The 11,071-nt window shown below is 57.7% G+C and overlaps 1 protein-coding gene across 1 annotated transcript; it reads left to right on the forward strand.

Moving 5' to 3' along the window:
- The first annotated feature begins 611 nt into the window (after positions 1–611).
- Positions 612–9,674, forward strand: LOC130039783 (pepsin A). The gene is made up of 9 exons (XM_056131686.1): positions 612–667; positions 1,781–1,940; positions 4,236–4,353; positions 4,992–5,110; positions 5,769–5,968; positions 6,876–6,992; positions 8,012–8,156; positions 8,266–8,364; positions 9,525–9,674. Exons 1-9 carry the CDS (start codon positions 612–614, stop codon positions 9,672–9,674), a joined length of 1,164 nt encoding a protein of 387 aa, XP_055987661.1.
- The last annotated feature ends 1,397 nt before the right edge of the window (positions 9,675–11,071 follow it).

The following is an 11,071-nucleotide window of genomic DNA, read 5'->3' on the forward strand; positions in this document are numbered from 1 at the left end:
AAGCAAACAAACAAACAAACAAAAAACCCTCCAATGTAATGAGACCCGCAAGGTTGACCCCCCCCATCGCCCCACGTTATAGCATTTCTGCAGCAAACGTGTCCTGAGCCCCAACCACGGGCCAACACAGGCACTTGGGGGCAGCAGCCAGAGGCAGGTGGTCTGTTGCTCTGCTGAGCACTTTCTCCTGAGAACCCCAGCGGCCTGTCCCGCGGGGGCCACGGGGGCGCACTGAGCCCCTAAGTTCCCGCTCAATGTCTCAACGTGAAGCGGCTTCAGCCCCGACCTGTGGAACCGCGTGGCCCGAAGAGCTTCCCTGCAGGGCTTTCTCGTCTCTGGAAACGAGCCACGGGGCTGTGCTGGCCCCGTGTGGGGCCCTTGTGGGCCAAGAGTCGTGGCCCCAGTGGAAAACTCCCCCACTGGGAATGCTTCCCAGCAGCCAGGGCGGGGCGGCCTTATCAGGGGCCCCTCTGATTGGGCCTGGGCTCATGGTGACATTTGGAGGCTGATAGGGGGCCCGGTTTTGCGCTGTATATAAGGGGCCGGGCGCAGGCTCCAGCATCCACATCCCTCCAGCCTCTCCCTCTCCGCACAGCTGGGCAGGAAGAACCATGAAGTGGCTGCTGCTCCTCGGGCTGGTGGCGCTCTCTGAGGGCCTCATCTACAAGTGAGTGGCCCGCAGGGAGTCACGCCCCCCTCCCCCACCTCCTCCCCTGAGCCCCTTAGCCCCTTCTCTGTCGCCCTCTGTCTCTCTGTCTCTGTCTCTCTGTCTCTCTCTGTTTCTCTGGCTCCCTCTGTCTCTGTCTCTGTTTCTCTCTGTCCCTCTCTGTCTCTTTCTTTGCCTCTGTCTCTCTCTCTTTGTCTCTCTGTTTCTGTCTCTGTCTGTCTTTGTTTCTCTGTCTGTCTCTGTCTCTGTCTCTCTGTCTCTGTTTCTCTCTGTCTCTCTCCGTCTCTCTCTTTGTCTCTCTGTCTCTCTGTCTCTCTCTTTGTTTCTGTTTTTATCTCTGTCTCTCTGTCTCTGTCTCTGTCTCTCTGTTTCTCTTTCTCTCTCTGTCTCTCTCTTTGTCTCTCTGTCTCTGTCTCTCTGTTTCTGTCTCTGTCTCTCTGTCTCTCTGTTTCTCTGTCTTTCTTTGTCTCTCTGTCTCTCTGTCTCTGTCTCTCTGTCTGTCTCTATCTATCCCTCTCTGTCTCTCTCTTTGTCTCTCTGTCTCTCTGTCTCTCTTTTTCTATCTCTGTCTCTCTCTGTCTCTCTGTTTCTGTCTGTCTCTCTGTTTCTCTATCTCTCTTTTTCTGTCTCTGTCTCTCTGTCTCTGTCTGTCTCTCACTGTCTCTGTCTCTGTCTGTCTCTCACTGTCTCTGTCTCTGTCTGTCTCTCTGTTTCTGTCTCTGTCTCTCTGTTTCTGTCTGTCTCTGTTTCTCTGTCTCTCTGTCTCTGTCTGTCTGTCTGTCTGTCTGTCTCTCTCTCTCCCTCCAGCCATCCCTCCCCCTCTCTCCTTCTGCCCTGGCAGGGGAGGCAGCGAGGAGAACCCAGCCTGGCTTCCGTGTGCCCAGTCACTGGCACCCCGGCCCCCGCTGTCCCCTTCTGCACGAGCTGTCCCCAGACCCACACCAGGCCCCTCCCATGTCCCCCCCTGCAAGCAACTTCTCTTCCTCCTTGCACTGCCATGGGTGCCCCACCAGCAGAATCCTCCCCCCGATCCTCCTTCCTCCTCCAAACATCACCTGCAAACATCACATCACACGCAAACATCACATCACATGCAAACGCCCCCTGCCACAGGGTCCCCCTGGTGAAGAAGAAGTCTCTGCGCCAGAACCTGATGGAGAATGGCCTCCTCGAGGACTTCCTGAATACGCACAGCCTCAACCCCGCCAGCAAGTACTTCCCCACCGAGGTCACCACCCAGTCGGCTAACCAGCCTCTGGTCAACTACATGGACGTGAGTGACGGCCAGGCACCGGGCAGGGGGCCGCCAGGGCCCTGAGCACCTGGGCAGGAAGGCTGGGGCCCCACCGGACTCAGAGGCGAGGCGATCAGGAAAACCTCGGAGAAAACTCCCAGCTTGACACTCTTTCTCTGTCATTCGTTTATTCATTCATTCATTCAAGTGCTCATCTGTGGCCCAGGCTCAATCTCTGTCTGTCTCTCTCTCTCTCCCTCTCTTTCTGTCTGTCTCTCTCTGTTTCTTTCTTTCTCTGTCTGTCTGTCTGTCTCTCTCTCTGGTACCGGGGACACAGCTCTGAATAAAGCCGGGCCCAGTCCGGGAGAGAGATCTCTCCTTGGATTATTCTGGACAACCAAGGATTATCTCCCAAGTCAGAGGGATGCACCAGCTGCCTAAGCGCTCCAGGTTGATGGGGGGTTGGGGGGACGGTCACTGTGGTCAGCGGGAGTGCTGCTGGGGGAGGATGAAGCTTCCAAGAGAACGGAGACAGGGAGCAGGGCAGGCCGGGCCGCCCAGGGGACGCCATGAGCTCAGAGCACTTGAGGGAGAGGCCAATGCGGGGTGAGTGAGGAGGGATAGGAGCCCTCGGCCATCCTCCCCTGAGGGTCCCCATCAGAGCCGACCAGGGGGTCCCGATTGGAGCTGCCTTCAGGAAGGAGGCCTGTCCTGGAGAGCCTAGCACCTGGCGTCTGCCGGGCCAGGGCCGATCCAGGTTCTGACCCTCCGTGGCATGGGACCATGGTCAAGTCCCTCAGCATCTCTGCATGAGCCTCAGTCTCCTCATTGTGCTGTCAGAGGAAGGCTGTAATGATGGGTTTGGAGTTCTCTGCTTTTTTTCCTGAGGGTTTTTTGTTTTGGGGACTGGGGGAGGGAGCGGGGCTTAGCAAAGGGTCTGTCTGATGAGTCCATTTGGTGAAGTTAGTCAACCAGGAGACTGGGCTGGAGCGATAGCACAGCGGTAGGGCATTTGCCTTGCATGCAGCTGGCCTGGCTGAGCCGGGTTCGATTCCTTCGTCCCTCTCGGAGAGCCTGGCAAGCTACCGAGAGTATCTCGCCCGCACGGCAAAGCCTGGCAAGCTCCTCATGACGTATTTGATATGCCAAACACAGTAACAACAAGTCTCGTGATGGAGATGTTACTGGGCCCGCTCGAGCAAATCGATGATCAACAGGAGGACAGTGCTACGGTGCTAGTCAGCCTCTTACCTGAGTGTTTACAAAGTACATTCTATATACGCCAGCAACTGCATGCTAGGAGCTAAGGGAACAATGATGAATCGGCCAGAACCCTGGAGCCTGAATTCTAGGGAAGACACTAAGGAGACCAAGCAGTGGGCGTGAGAGTGAATTTCAGGAGGTGACAAGTGCCACCAATGGAAAAGGAGAGAGAAAGAGAGGCACCTTGAATCAAGCAGGCAATGAGGGTCTCTTGGAGGACATGGCTGTGAAACAAACTCTGAATTGATGAGGAGACAGCCACAGAAAGATCTGGAAGAAATGGTCTCCTAGCATAGCAAGTGCAAAGGCCCTGGGGTAGAAGGACTGATTATCTCTCTCTCACACACACATAAACAAATCAAGTACAGTTGTAACAGAGATGGATGAGGAGGCGTGTCCACTGAGAATGAAAATGCTAGAACAGACATTTATGAAATCTGCCCCAATATGCTCAATCCTGGATTGAGCATCCAAATCTCGGAGCTTCATCTGTATGATATATATATATATATATATATATATATATAGCTTTTGAGGGCCCCATCAGCGATGCTTAAGGTTGGCTCCTGCCTCTGCACTCATGAATCACTCCTGGCAGGCTCAGGGAACCGTACAGGATGCTGGGGGATCGAACCCAGGTGTTGGTTGTGTGCAAGGCAGGCACCAGCCTCACTGTACTGTCACTCTGACTCCTCAGATGACATTTTTGTCGGCCCTTCACTCTGCCGGGTGTTCCGGGGCTCAGTCCCTGGGCTCTGGGAACAAGGGTGCTTTCTCTCAGGTAGCAAGGCCGGGACACAGGAGACCAGAGTGGCGGCAGGGACATGACCCTTTCTAGAGCTCCACGGGACTTAGAACCCTGTGAGAGTACCCAAAGAGCAACCAGGAAAGACTTCATGGAGGAGGGGGCCTGTAGGATGGATGCACTGACCCGGGAAAAGAGAAGCGAGGGGAAGGGGAAAGGGAAAGAGAGGAGGTGGATTTGGGATGCGACCCAGTGACCCCGAGACAGTCCCTGGGGGGGCCCTGGGCACTGAGCCCCCCCGTTCCTGAACCCGCCCGCCCCCGCAGATGGAGTATTTCGGCACCATCGCCATCGGGACCCCTCCTCAGGAGTTCACCGTCATCTTTGACACCGGATCCTCCAACCTGTGGGTGCCCTCGGTCTACTGCTCCAGCCCCGCCTGCAGTGAGTGCCCCCGGGAGGTCCCCCCAGCGCCCACTGGTGTGGGGGAGGGGACGCAACCATCCAACTGACCCACCTACCAGTCTGGTCTTCAATGGGCACCCGGTGGTACCCGGGGGTCTGGGGTGGGTCACGCACGTCCCCCACCCACCCTCGAGCAGCCAAGCTCAGTGCCAGGGAGAAGCCCCCCCAAAACAGCCTCAGAGGCTGGGTGCACAGAACCGATGGCAGTGGGGAGGGTGCCCGGGGGCAGACCCCAAGGAGAAAGCAGGACGAGGCCTCCTTCGAGGGGTGAGGACCCCCCGGATGACGGAAATCACAGCTGGCTAATGGAAGCGAGCAAACTCCCAACAGCACTTCCGCTTCCGCCCACTCCCGGCGGGGACCCCGTTTCTGTCCAGAGGGGGTAGCCCTGAATTCCCCCGCATCCTCACCCCAGTCGAGACCATGTCACTGTCCCATGTGACAGACAGGACGCGGGGGGGTATCACCAGCACCCAGTGCTGCCTTCGCTGGGGTGGAGGTTTGGGGATTACCTCCCGCCCCAGCCTGCCCACCTCTCGGCCCTCAGTGTGACCAGGTCAGCCTGGGGACCCCGCCTGGCCTCTGGAGGCTGACGCTGTCCCTTCCTGTCTCCGCAGCCAACCACAACCGCTTCAACCCCGAGAAGTCGTCCACCTTCCAGCCCACTGACCAGACCCTGTCCATCGCCTATGGTACCGGGAGCATGACCGGTGTCCTGGGCTACGACACCGTCCAGGTAAGCGCCATGGCCCCCCACCACCCTACTCTGGGAGGGGGCGGCTTCCAGGGAGGCGGCTGCACCCCCGAACCTGTACAGGCCAGTAATGTGGGATTTAAGGGTCTGTCTGAGAATCTGGCAGAGGCAGGAAAAAGGGCTGGGAAATCACGGACAGTTCGAGGCACCCCGGGGAACCCCACTATGTGCCCTGCTCCAAAAGGGATTTTGGGAGGGGCTGGAGCAATAGCACAGCGGGTAGGGCATTTGCCTTGCACGCGGCCAACCCGGGTTCGATTCCCAGCATCCCATATGGTCCCCCGAGCACTACCAGGAGTGATTCCTGAGTGTACGAACCAGGAGTAACTCCTGTGCGTCGCCGGGTGTGACCAAAAAAAGCAAAAAAAAAAAAAAAAAAGGATTGGGGAGAAATGGGGAAAGTCCTCTGCAGCACTGAGGGCCGAGGAGACCCCCCTCAGCCACCAGAGCCCCCAGCCCCAAGTTCAGGGGCCAGGGTGGGGGGTGGGGGATGGCGAGGGCGACGTTCGTTGGTCGGGAGGCCAGCGTTCCCGGGAACGCCCCTGTTTCCTGCTGACACCCCAGAAGCGAAGTCCTGCATGCATGCAGTGAGCCGGCACGGGCACTGCGGGAGTTTGAGCGTGTGGGGCGCCCCCTGCAGGTGGCTGGCATCACTGACACCAACCAGATCTTCGGCCTGAGCAAGACCGAGCCCGGCTCCTTCCTGTACTACTCTCCCTTCGACGGCATCCTGGGTCTGGCCTACCCCAGCATCGCCTCTTCCGGGGCCACCCCCGTCTTCGACAACATGTGGAACCAGGGCCTGGTCTCCCAGGATCTGTTCTCCGTTTACCTGAGCTCGTGAGTGGGGTGGTGAGGGCCCCTCCCTCCCAGGGCGGGCACAGGGTCACCCGGCCCAGCCAGGGGCTGTCTGGGGTGAGGTTGGAGGGGGCATGAAGGGGCTCTTGGCAAGCAGAGGGATGCCCGTGAGATCTCTCGGGCAGAAGATGAGCATCTTGGGAGAGAACCGTGCTGGCCTGAGCCCCACCCCACCTGGCCTGGCGAGTGCCTCTCATTCTGTTGCACTAACCCCGGAAGCCTCTGTCACTTTGACTTATGTGACTCAAATGAGCTACACACCCGCTAGCATCAGTCCCCAGAGCATTCCCCAGGTCGAAAAAACAAACAAACAAAGACGGAGCTGGAGCGATAGCACAGCCGGTAGGGCGTTTGCCTTGCACCTGGCTTACCCGGATTTGATTCCCAGCATCCCATATGGTCCCCTGAGCACCGCCAGGAGTAATTCCTGAGTGCAGAGCCAGGAGTAAGCCCTGTGCATCGCTGAGTGTGACCCAAAAAGAAAATAAAAAGACCAGGATTGAAAATGAACCCACTCTTGGGCTGGAGAGACAGAGCAGAGGGTAAGGTGAGGCCTGGCATGCAGCCTGCCCGAGTTCCAACCGGCACCGCATGATCCCCAAGCACTCCTGGGAGTGACCCAAAACACTTCCCACCAAAACGAAAATTCGAGGTGCCGTTTCCTCTCTGCGCCCACTTTCTCCCTGCAACACGGTGATGAGAGTGACAGCCATGGAGTATCCTAGTGGGGGGAGGCTAACAGCAGCCCTGTCTGTCTCTGACCTGACAGCAGGAGTCCAGCTAAGGGTCACTCTTTGGCTGCCTGAGGTTGATGGGCTATGGGATGAATGAATGAATGAATGAATGAATGAATGAATGACTTCCTGTTCCCCATCCCACACCTCTACAGCAATGAACAGAGCGGCAGCGTGGTCATGTTCGGCGGCATCGACTCCTCCTACTACACTGGAAACCTGAACTGGGTGCGCCTGTCCTCTGAGAGCTACTGGCAGATCACCGTGGACAGGTGATTCAGGCGGAAGTGGCCGCGGGTAGGGCAGGGACGCCCCACCCCCCTGGCTTTTCCTTAGAGTCTCCCAATGAACTGAGCTTCCCAGACCCCCCAGATTCAGGGCAGAGAGCTGCAGGAGAAGACGTGGGAAAGGGCGGAAGGGAGGGCGTCTGAGGAAACGGGGCCGGGGGGGACAGCCGTCAGGGACCCTGGTGATTCGGCCAGGATGTAAGAGGCCCGATGGGGCTGGAGCAATAGCACAGCGGGAGGGCGTTTGCCTTGCAGGCGGCCGACCCCGGTTTGATTCCCAGCATCCCATTTGGTCCCCCGCGCACTGCCAGGAGTGATTCTTGAGTGCATGAGCCAGCAGTAACCCCTGAGCATCGCTGGGTGTGACCCAAAAAGAAAAAAAAAAAAAAGGAGGACAGCCCTGGAAAAACAAGGGCTGCTGTCACAGAGTCATCCCACCTTATCTTGTCCCCCTACCCTCCTCTGCCACCTCCTGGCCCACTTCCCCCAGTTGCTGAGTTTCCGCTGCCGGCGGCCCTGCTCTTCCTCATCCTCTTCCTCACCTCCCTCTCTTCTTCCCGGCTGCTCTGGGCGGGGGGGGGGGCCTTGGACCACCTTTGCAGCTCCCATGCCGGGCACGGAGGCAGCGCTCGGCCCATGTGGGCTGCCTTCGCTATGCAAGGATGAACACAGGGTGAAGGAGCAACCCAGGAATATTCTGGGTGAAGGGCTGGAGCGATAGTACAGTGGAGAGGGCGCTGAGCTTGCACGCAGCTGACCCGGGTTCGATTCCCAGCACCACCCCCATATGGTCTTTCACCCCCATATGGATCCCTGAGCACAGAGCCAGGAGTAAGCCCTGAGCACCAATGGGTGTGGCCCCAAATCCCCCCCAAAAAGACAGAATTGTTCTGCACGAGCCCAGAGGAGCGGTAGAAGGGACCCTCCAGCGCCACCTCCTAGGGAGATGTCCCTTCGCGAGGGAGGGGGGCTTCAGAAGACCCTGACTTGCCTCCCGCCCTCAGCATCACCATGAACGGGAAGCCCATCGCCTGCATCGGCGGCTGCCAGGCCATCGTGGACACTGGCACCTCCCTGCTGTCCGGCCCCACTAATGCCATTGCCAACATCCAGAGCTACATCGGAGCCAGCCAGAACGCCAACGGCCAGGTGGGTCCCCCCACCCCGGCAGTCCTGTTCTGGACCCACGGGTGGGTGGGCTGACCAAGGGGGGAGCAGGCAGAGGAATCAAAATCCTCCCACTGCCCCCACTCTGCAGATGGCGGTCAGCTGCTCGTCCATCAACAACCTGCCCGACATCGTCTTCACCATCAACGGCATCCAGTACCCCCTGCCTGCCAGCGCCTACATCCTTCAGGTAGAGAGGGAGGTGGGGGAGGAGAGGCCGCTCAGGTTCCAGCCCAGCCCTATGCACTGCATTGGCAGTGATGCACTGGGCGAGGAACTGCATTTCCACGGGCTGGAACTGACTTCTACTCCAGGCCACCTCGGGAAAAACAAATGTTTGCAGGGTGAGGGGGGGGGGGACTGGGGAGGTGGGGAGGGCATAAATGCATGGGTGGGCGTGTGGAGGAAGCCCCTCCTATGGCCCCAAAGGAGACCAAAGATGGGAAAGAACAAGAGGAAAGACAAAGTCTGGTTGGATGCTCTGTCCCTGCCCTGCGTGATGATCATGAGACTATGGGTTCAGAGCAAGCGGCAACCTCTCTGGGACTCAGTTTCCCTGTCCTCAAACCTGGGGTGGTGGCTCTGTGGGCAGAGGGTGGTGGCACTGAGGAAGACGTCCCAATGATGAAGGGCAGGGGCCCAGGGAACGGGAGCTTCTGGGCGCAGGACAAACCTTGTCTGCCCCCGTCACCAACCTTTAGGGGAATGAACCACCCGGCCACCCTGCGTGTGAGGGAGAAAGGAACTTTGCACCGGGCATCAGCGTGATAGGGCAGGAAGGACAGAGGCCGGGTGGGGGGTAGGGGGTCTCCCCCAACATGCTGACTAAAGAGGTTTGAAGCCTGAACAAGGGAGGGCAGCCCAGAGTAATGGCCCAGAAGCCGGGGATTGAATGAACACAAGTGGTCTCCCGTTGCCTTGAACAGTAATAACAAGGAGAGGGCCGGAGTGATAGCACAGCGGGGAAGGCATTTGCCTTGCACGCAGTCGACCCGGGTTCGATTTCCGGCATCCCATAGGGTCCCCCCAGTACCGTCAGGAGTAATTCCTGAGTGCAGAGCCAGGAGTAACCCCTGTGCATCACTGGGTGTTATCCAAAAAGCAAATAAATAAATAAATAAAAAATAATGAGGAGAGGCCGAGTTCCCAGGCCCATCCCACCACGATGCACGAATCCCAGTTTTCCTGCTGATAGAGGTTTGTGCATTTACAGAAAACTCCCACCCAACCTCCCTCGGTAATTCCCAATAATCCCTGCCAACGAGCAGCCCACCCAGGCAGACCACAGCCCAGCCGTGGTTCTCCCTCCCTGAGCTCATCCCGGCTGAATTCCCATCTTCTTCTCTCCAGAGCCAGGATGTCTGCACCAGTGGTTTCCAGGGCATGGACGTCCCCACCTCCTCTGGCGAGCTCTGGATCCTGGGTGACGTCTTCATCCGCCAGTATTTCACCGTCTTCGACAGGGCCAACAACCAGGTGGGCCTGGCCCCTGTGGCCTAAGCCCTTGGCTCTCAGCCCCTCCGGGAAGACCCCGTCTCCCCACCCCGGGGCCTCTGTCCCCACCCTCCTCCAGATCCTCCCTCTTCTGGATCGCGGAGGGAGGGTGCTGGCCCCGCACCCTGTCCTGCCCAAGATGTAGAATAAAAAAACCTCTCCTCTGGAAAAACTATTGATTCGAGTGATTTCTTTTTTTTTTTCTATTTTTTTTTTTCCGTGGGAGGGGTGGTTTGTATTTGGTGACTACAGCCAGTGAGGCTCAAGAGTGACCCCTGGTGGGGCCGGAGCGATAGCACAGCGGGTAAGGTGTTTGCCTTGTACATGGTCAACTCAGGTTCGATTCCCAGCATCCCATATGGTCCCCCAGGCACCGCCAGGAGTAATTCCTGAGTGCAGAGCCAGGAGTAACCCCTGAGCATCGCCGGGTGTGACCCAAAAAGCAAAAAAAAAAAAAAAAGAAGAAAGAAAGAGTGACCCCTGGTAATGCTAGGGACAGAACCAGGGTGGGACGGGTGTTTGATCATTATATGACCGACCGAGACTTGAACTGAATGACTTTGTGACTGTTCTCACGGTGATTCAATAAGTTAAAAAAAAAGAACCAGGGTGGGTCACCCTGCAAGACAAATACTTTAATGCCCTCTCTCTCTCTCTCTCTCTCTCTCTCTCTCTCTCTGTTCTCTGAGCGATTTCTTTCTTTTTTTTTTTATTTTTTGCTTTTGGGTCACACCTGGCATTGCACAGGGGTTACTCCTGGCTCTGTACTCAGGAATTACTCCTGGCGGTGCTCAGGGGACCATATGGGATGCTGGAAATCGAACTTGGGTCAGCCGCATGCAAGGCAAACACCCTACCCGCTGTGCTATCACTCCAGCCCCACTGAGCGATTTCTTACCTGGAGGTCCTTAGGGGAGAGAAGGGCACCATGTGGCATCAAGGATCGAACCTGTTGACCTCACCCCAGCCCAGACACTTCCTGCTCATGGTGCCAGGAAGGCCCAAAGGCCAACTGGGAGCGCCACACTGCACCCCTGCCTGCTCGCCGAAAGTTTTAGGTTGAGGGGGAATATGCCTCAATTCCCCCAAGCCATGAGGAAGGAGACAGAGAAAGGCTGGTTGGTGTTGCTGATGGAGAAACCCCTAAGCACCTCAGGCAAGGCCGTGTCGCCCCTAAAACACAAACCGGCAGGGGACCAAGGAGGATGCACCCCATCTTCCAGGCTGTGCTCTCAGAGAGTCACTGATCCAGACATCACTGAGAATGCCTTAGTACTTGGGGTGCAAGACACCAACCAGCTCCCCTTCCCCACAATCCTCTGAAGAGCAGGGTTTGGCCCAGAGAGTGCGGTGGCCGTGGGGGGGCGGATTGCCTTGCACGTGGCCAACCTCAGTTCAATCCC

The sequence above is a fragment of the Sorex fumeus genome, unplaced genomic scaffold (assembly GCF_029834395.1).
Source record: "Sorex fumeus unplaced genomic scaffold, SorFum_2.1 ptg000093l, whole genome shotgun sequence".
NCBI lineage: Eukaryota > Metazoa > Chordata > Mammalia > Eulipotyphla > Soricidae > Sorex > Sorex fumeus.

Coding starts and splice junctions, on each gene's coding strand:
- LOC130039783 (XM_056131686.1), top strand. CDS start 612: ATGAAGTGGCTGCTGCTCCTCGGGCTGGTGGCGCTCTCTGAGGGCCTC. Junction 1,941..4,235: donor CTCTGGTCAACTACATGGAC/GTGAGTGACGGC, acceptor CCGCCCCCGCAG/ATGGAGTATTTCGGCACCAT. Junction 5,111..5,768: donor TGGGCTACGACACCGTCCAG/GTAAGCGCCATG, acceptor CGCCCCCTGCAG/GTGGCTGGCATCACTGACAC.